Source organism: Setaria italica, chromosome III, assembly GCF_000263155.2.
Source record: "Setaria italica strain Yugu1 chromosome III, Setaria_italica_v2.0, whole genome shotgun sequence".
NCBI classification, from domain to species: Eukaryota; Viridiplantae; Streptophyta; class Magnoliopsida; order Poales; family Poaceae; genus Setaria; species Setaria italica.
The window spans coordinates 21,034,676-21,041,795 of NC_028452.1; the positions used below are offsets into that span (position 1 = coordinate 21,034,676).

General features: G+C 48.9%; 1 protein-coding gene across 1 annotated transcript; it reads right to left on the reverse strand.

Annotated features, from left to right (window-relative positions):
- Positions 1-5,167: 5,167 nt before the first annotated feature.
- On the reverse strand, positions 5,168-7,120 carry LOC101753085 (TRIBOA-glucoside O-methyltransferase BX7). The gene is made up of 2 exons (XM_004962055.4): positions 6,114-7,120; positions 5,168-5,994 (listed from the first exon to the last, which is right to left on the reverse strand). Exons 1-2 carry the CDS (start codon positions 6,945-6,947, stop codon positions 5,686-5,688), a joined length of 1,143 nt encoding a protein of 380 aa, XP_004962112.1. The 5' UTR covers positions 6,948-7,120; the 3' UTR covers positions 5,168-5,685.

Here is a 7,120-nt window from a genome sequence, read left to right on the forward strand (position 1 = left end):
GAAGGCGAGGTGTCTGTGTGGCGGTCCTAGCGCTAGGTGCGCCAGAGTCAGGGGTGCCCGTCTCGCGAGACGTGAGAGGCGCACCCCCCCCCCTCCCGGGGCATCTATATTGTCACCGCTTATCTACTGTCTTTTTTGCTTGTCAATTGGAGTTCATCTGTACGTAGAACCAATTAACACCTAGCATCTTAGCCTATTTAGAAATCGAATTTCTCATTTTTCACACTGTGGTTGCAGTGCAAACGTATAAAATGGAATGTATGCACTCTATAGATTATACTCGAGTTTGGGGAATTTAAGAATTTATGAGCTAGTTAAAATGTTGAACGAGAAAGAGGGCTAAATGAGCTGCATTTTTGTGTGCAGCCAGCAAGTGACGTGACCTAGTCACGCCTTTCTCTCCGGCGCGACTATGCTCACCACGTCAACACCACGTTGCAGTTGATCTTTTTCCATCACACCATATCATATTGGTCTCACCATTGCATGTGGCGTGACTCAAATATTAGTCGCGCCGTGGAACTTGGCGTGATCAAAAGAGCTACTTCTTGGAAATATAGATTGGCGGGATTATTTCTAAAAAAATAAATTAAAATGAGTTAAAATAAAAAAAATCAGTGACAATGAAAGACGTGGTTCATAGTTCACACAATTGACACTGCAACAAAGATGCTAATACAATGGATCTTAAAATGCCTCCGTAGAGATAAAAAAAAAACTGCCTCAAAGGATTTACAGGACATCCTAAAAACGCTACAGTATTCAGTGAAGGGAAATGTGATAGAAGGCATTTTCAAAACAGGCCTCCAAAAGTCATGTGTAGTCATTTTTTTTAACACGGAGGCTTTTGGAGGTATTTTTTTGAACACCTTCTACACATTATATGGCGGTTTTCAAAGCACCTTAAAATATCTTTTTATGCACTTTTTTGAAATGCCTAGAAGATCTTTAAGAGGTGTTTTTAAATCAACAATGACATGCCATTTCAGCTTCGCACATTATATACATCTCTAGCGTATTGTTAATAGTTAAAAAAGTAGAGAAAACTTGAATTACTTCCTATCTCATGTAAATAAATAGCTAGTTAAATCATGTGTGTTTCAAAACAGGGGCTAATTACTTCCTATATATGTACTATGAATAAATGGCTAGCTACTAACTAGATGAGTTTACTTCATGTTTCAAAACAAGGGTTGGCTACTTCCTATATAATGTCCGGAGTTCATTAGTAACTTCTAATCTCATGTATACCAACGATTAGTTACTTAATCATTCACAGGAAAGGGTATACGTTCGTTACCAGAAGAATAGTACAATGGTAGTGACAAAAATTGCAGCTTCAAAACATGATGATGGGTTTACATCTTAAAAATCAACTTCACAAAAGATTAATATGAACTAGCATGCTACGTAGAATCACACAGTATAACTAGCAAAAATATGTAGATCCAGACGTCCACAACAAATATAGTTAAAAGCATAGAAAAAAAACCGAGCCGGGTCACCAAGTTCGACTGGAAAACCACAAACCGGCGGTCTTCCCAGCTCGGTTCACCTAAAAGATCAGTCTATACAAAAAACGGTCCTGTCAGCATTCGGTCTATACATAAAACTGGTCCCGTTAGCATTTCTCTATACAAAAAACCGGTCCCGTTAGCATTCGATATATACATGAACCGATCCTGTTAGCATTTCTCGTGTAATGTATGGGCTACATTCGGCCCAACACAGCCCAATATGAGGCCAGAGTGGAAATCATATGGGAAAAAAAACAGTCATGTTAGCATTTTTCGTGCAATATATAGGCTACATTTGGCCCAATACAGCCTCGGTCCATACATAAAACCGATCCCGTTACTCCGTTAGCATTTCTCTATACAAAAAACAGGTCCTGTTAGCATTCGATCTATACATAAACCGGTCCTGTTAGCATTTCTCCCAGATGAAAATCAAAAGAAAAATAAGAGGAACGAGAGTTCGAATTCGACTCTATGGTCTAGGTAGCGCCTGCAATGGCCATACTAGTCCTCAATCCACATGTGTACAAACGAAGTATACACAAAATGTAGGCATTATCGAACCGTGGTTCAACCAGTGAAAAACTGGTCCGATCACTGAACCGGTTCGATAAGCGGTCCGGCTTTTCGTTCTATTAAAAGTCAAAATTTACAAAAAAAAAACTAAAAACAACATAAATGTTGTGTTGGAATAAAACTAGTACATATCTAAAAAAAAACTGTTAACAGTATAGGAAAGAGTCCTGGCTTGCTGTAACTAACCGCGCGCTTCGCGCGCCATAGCGCTCTCACGTTGCACGCCGTGCGCGTCTAGGTTGCCATGGAGCTCGCTCGCCCGCACAGCTCGCACACGTAGAGATAGGTTCTGACTCTTGATGTACATGTATAAATGCCGTTGTTATCAATTCAATCAGTGTGTTGAATCACATTCTGTTTCAAAAACATCATAAGTAGGATATCCTCCGCATTCAACTTTAGTTCGGTGAATGTCACTGGTAGACAACTCGGTATTAGTCCCGGTTGGTAGGGTGAAAATCTTCCGAAAACCAATCCGGGATAACGCAATTGAGATAAAAGGGGGTGTCTTTTGTCCCGGGTCCTTGAATCGGGACTAAAGGGGCTGCCACGCCAGGCACGGGACATGCTCCCTTTTATCCCGGTTAGTAATACCAATCGGGATAAATGGTTTTGCAAAAAAAAATGCAAAAAAAAATAAATCCCCGGGGGTCCCAGGGAGGCCACCCACACGCCGCAAGTCACAAGTCACGCAATTTTCACGCGAAATATACGCGTGTGCACTAACTATACAGGAGATGCAATCCTTTTGTACTAAAGCTTGGGAGACCCTTTTATCCCGGTTTGCAATCCCGGTTGGTGTTTCCAACTGGAATAAAAGACCTCATTTTATCCCGGTTGGTATCGTGAGCTTCAGTCCCGGGTGGTAACACCAACCGGGATTAAAATGGTGACCTTTAGTCCTGGTTGGTCTTATCACCCGGGACTAAGAGGCCCCCTCACGGGTAGCTGATTTTTTCACCCGGGACTAAAGGGTCCCCACGGGTGGCTGATTTTTGACCTGGGACAAAAGGACGCTTCCGGTTGCAAATAACAACCGGGAGTAAAGCTCCGCGCATCCCTTTTCTCTCAGGCCTACATTAAATCGGGATTAAAAGAGGGCGCATCGAAAGTCAGTTCACTACCAGTAAGTGTGCTATTGTGATATCTGCTGACCCAATGAAATCTAACATGTATAGCTATCTTAAACAACAACAACACCTGCCTGCCTCTGGCAGTGTTAAGCAGCCCTAGACTAGTATATAACACATAAACGGCATGATTCATGTTATCTTGATGTGTGCATATCTAATGAAATATAACGTGTATATATAGATCTTAATGCACTAGTAGCACCTGCCTCTGCTAGTATCAGGCAAAACTCTAGACAAGTAGTCAACACATAAACAACATGCTCCGTGGATGGACTAGTAAAATCCAAATGAATAGGATCTGATAGCGAGAACAAAAAAAAATCGAGTGCAAAAACATCACATGATTTCGATCCGAGTAAGAGCACCAAGAAAAGCGTGAAGGGATCTGTACCTACCTCGATTTGTGACCTCACATCGCCTACCGCCTGAATCACGTGCACCTCATCGAAGGGGGTCCTGAGGCTATATTTGGATATCCTATCCTAAACTTTAGGATAGTGCTAAAATTTAGCACCCTCAAATAGAGGGTTAAAATTTAGTAACTTGGAGTGTTTGGATGGTGTGTTAAACTTAAGCACCTTAGTTTGCAAAAGACAAAGTCCTGCTTTTCCTCATCTCCTTTACCCCTCCTCACAGCCAGGGAGCTGCTTTCCCACCACCGTCCGATGGCGGCCACCACGCCGCCGCTGTAGGCGGAGGTGTCACCGTCGCCATCGCCGCGGCCAAGCGAGGACCGGCCGGCGCTGGGGGCGTGCTGATGGGGAAGTACGAGCTGGTCTCCGCCGTCGGCCGAGCGAGGATCGGCCGTCGTGGCCAAGCGACGACCAACCGCCACCGCTACTTCAAGCAGCTCGCCCACGTCCTCGCCGCCGTAGGGTTTCCTCCGAGCTGCTGCGCCGCCACCCTTCCCTCCCGCCACCATCACCGCCGCCTCCCTCCCCGCTCCTCCCTCGCGCCCCCTCCAGATCAGCGCACCGCCAGGGGTTGGGGTTGGGCGCGGCGGGGCCAGGTGGCTTGAGCGGTAGCCACCGCGCGGAGAGGCAGCAACCACCTCCTTCTGCCTGCTGAGGGGCGCGAACCCAGGGTGGGCTCCGCGCCGGCGGAGAGGTCGAACGCCCAGCGCCCTCCATCGGGTGGCGGCGGCCATGGCCGTGGTGGTAGAGCGGCGTTGCACGCCGGCGGAGGAGGCAGGGCCGGCGGAGGCAGCGGGGCCAGGCGGAAGAGGCGGCGGCAGGGAGTAGAGAGGGGGGCAACCAGGAAAAATGTGGGTTGGGACCACTTTTAGCACTATTAGCAGATTTTAGCACCCCTTTGATGTGCTTGATGTGCTAAAGAAAAGTGGGGTGCTAAACTTTAGCACACCTATTTAGGAACCCAGTGTTAAAAGGATGCTAAAAGTGGGGCCTATCCAAACATACCCTAAGCTACTACGTCGCAGGATGGCCTGGAGATGAGATTTGACCCACAGGGTAGTAGACAAGCATGCGTCCTCAGCTTGACGTAGCAATGCATGTCGCATCCCTCCATCCACCGCAGCATGTGGCCTCCCTCCGCTCGCCGCGCAACACCTCTTGCCGGAGATCCATGACGAGTGGCCTCCTTCCGCTCACCGCGTGACGCCTCCACCGCCCGCTGGCCGTCGCCTCTCCTCCCCTCGGAGAAAGCGGGAAATGGATTTTTCTCTCTCCTTGGCGCGAATCCAAAAATTCATATACGTTTTAACCCGTTGCTCGCATCCACTTGTTTCCGTTGATCGGTGGCTCCCGGTCCCGGGGAAGTTGAGTATTTGGCGCAGGGCGTTTGGTTGGGTCGTTTCCGCGGGCGCAGCCTGTGCGTCCAATCTGAAATGGACGGTGACGACCGAGGAGGGGGTCTCGGGATAAGGTTAAGGGGAGACCCCTCTACGTCTAAAACTTTGCCAGTCAATGCATAGGAGTGACAGAATTTAAATAATCACCCTTTTTGTTTATTGCACTTATCAAGGATGACTTAGAGCCTGTTTAGATACACACTCCTAAAAATTAAGACTCCACTTTAGGATATTTTTAGGACTTGTGCATCCAAACGTGGGTCCTAAAAGTGTACTCATAAACTTTAGGAGGGCTATTTTCATTAGAAGGGTCAAGGGGTCCTAATGAGTCCCTTTTCTCCTAAAAGTGATCCTCAAACTCCCCCTTTACCTCTGTTGCCCTCCCCAAGCATTTAATATGTGAACAGTGTAGGAGCATTTAGAGGAGTAATTGGGGGTAAAAATGTCATTTTTCCTCTAACATCCTAAAGATTAGGATTCTATCCAAACAGCTCTCTCCTAAATTTTAGGACTACCAATTTCTAAATTAGTTTAGGACAATTCTAAACTTTAGAAATTTTTATCCAAACAGGTCCTTAATGTTGATATATCACCGGCCGAAAGGTATCGCTATAATAAAGTTATACGTCAACTTGTCAACCCTCTCTTATCATGGGTAGACCTCAATTATAGACTTAACACCGCGAATCCGTGTGATTTTGTAGTCACAAAATCCAGCTTCTAGGAAGATCCTTCTCCACTCATGCTCCTCCCGCTCGGCTCCGTTAAACGCAGCCATTATCTGAAGATCACACAGAACTTGAGCCTCCCTGCATATCGCGTCATCATCATTTGGCACAGACCCAATCACGGCGTCTATTATGATGACTTTCCCTCGCCCTTCTTTGCCACCTATTGCTTCCAAGCACCGTTGCATTATCTTGATGCAGTTAGCATCATCCCAGTCATGCAGAATCCACTGCAGCAGCAATTTTTTACAGACAAGCAGCAGACATCCCAGATATATGGATTAATGCATTTAATTTACTATTCTTGAACGAAATAATTAGATGGCCATCTATGTAGTAAGACACATACCTTGAGCAGAAGTGCATCAGCCGATGGAATGTGTTCAAACATATCGCCGGCAAGGAAGCAGACTCCGTTGCCGGCGGGAGCCTCGGCGACGACATGAGGGAGGTCCATGACGGTGCACTGGATGTGCGGGAACGCCCCGGCGATGGCGGCCGCGGCCCTGCCCCGGCCCCCGCCGACGTCGACGAGCGACGTGAGGCCCCGGAAGACGGCGGGGCTCCCGCCGAGCACGGCGTGCATGACGAGCCGGGTGTCGGCGTCCATGGCGTCCTGGAAGGCGGCTCTGTACGCCGCGCTGGCCTGCAAGGTATCCCACAAGCCCTTGCCGTGCGCCACCTCGTAGAGCGACGTGGAGGCGGCGTCGTGGCGCCCCATCCACTCGTGCATCCTGAGCATCGGGGACACGAGGCCCTCCTGGACGAGGGGGTAGATGGCGGGGAACAGGCTGAAACACGAGGCGTCGTCGCCGCCGCTGAGAAGCAGGCGGGAGGTCGCGGTGAGGTGGTACGAAGAAACTGCTGCTGGATCATCAGCAGGGTCTTGGCGGAGCGAGAAGATGCGTGAGGCCGTGAGCGCGCGCATGAGCCGGCGCAGGAAGGGGAGGCTGGACGGAGGGAGGCCGGTGGCGGCAAGGAGGTCGTCTAGGGTGGCGGCGCCGCCGCAGCGTTGGATGGCGTCGGGGATGCGCAGGTCCAAGGCGCATTTGAGCGCCATGGACTTGACGTAGCCCAGGGCGTGGCTCCAGAGATGGAGGTGGGCTTGGAGCAGCTCCTCGGCGTCGGTGGCGTCGTGCCGCGCCTGCGGCTCCTGGTGATCTCCGGCACCCGGATGCGCCATGACGGGTGATCTTTGTTGCCTGGTGGTTCGCGTATATGTATAGGTCGGCCGCCCCTTGATTCCCTTCCGGTCGCATGAGCACTTTCACTTGCGTAGAACTTCCACAGACGCAGACACTCACGTACACGTACGCACATTCGCTCCTATGAATACACCCACGCAACCTCACCCTA

What these genes read in the sequence shown, in the direction of transcription:
- LOC101753085 (XM_004962055.4), bottom strand. Translation starts at nt 6,947, where the DNA reads ATGGCGCATCCGGGTGCCGGAGATCACCAGGAGCCGCAGGCGCGGCAC. An exon ending in CTGATGCACTTCTGCTCAAG is followed by an intron (nt 5,995 to 6,113) that starts GTATGTGTCTTA and finishes TTGCTGCTGCAG; the next exon opens with TGGATTCTGCATGACTGGGA.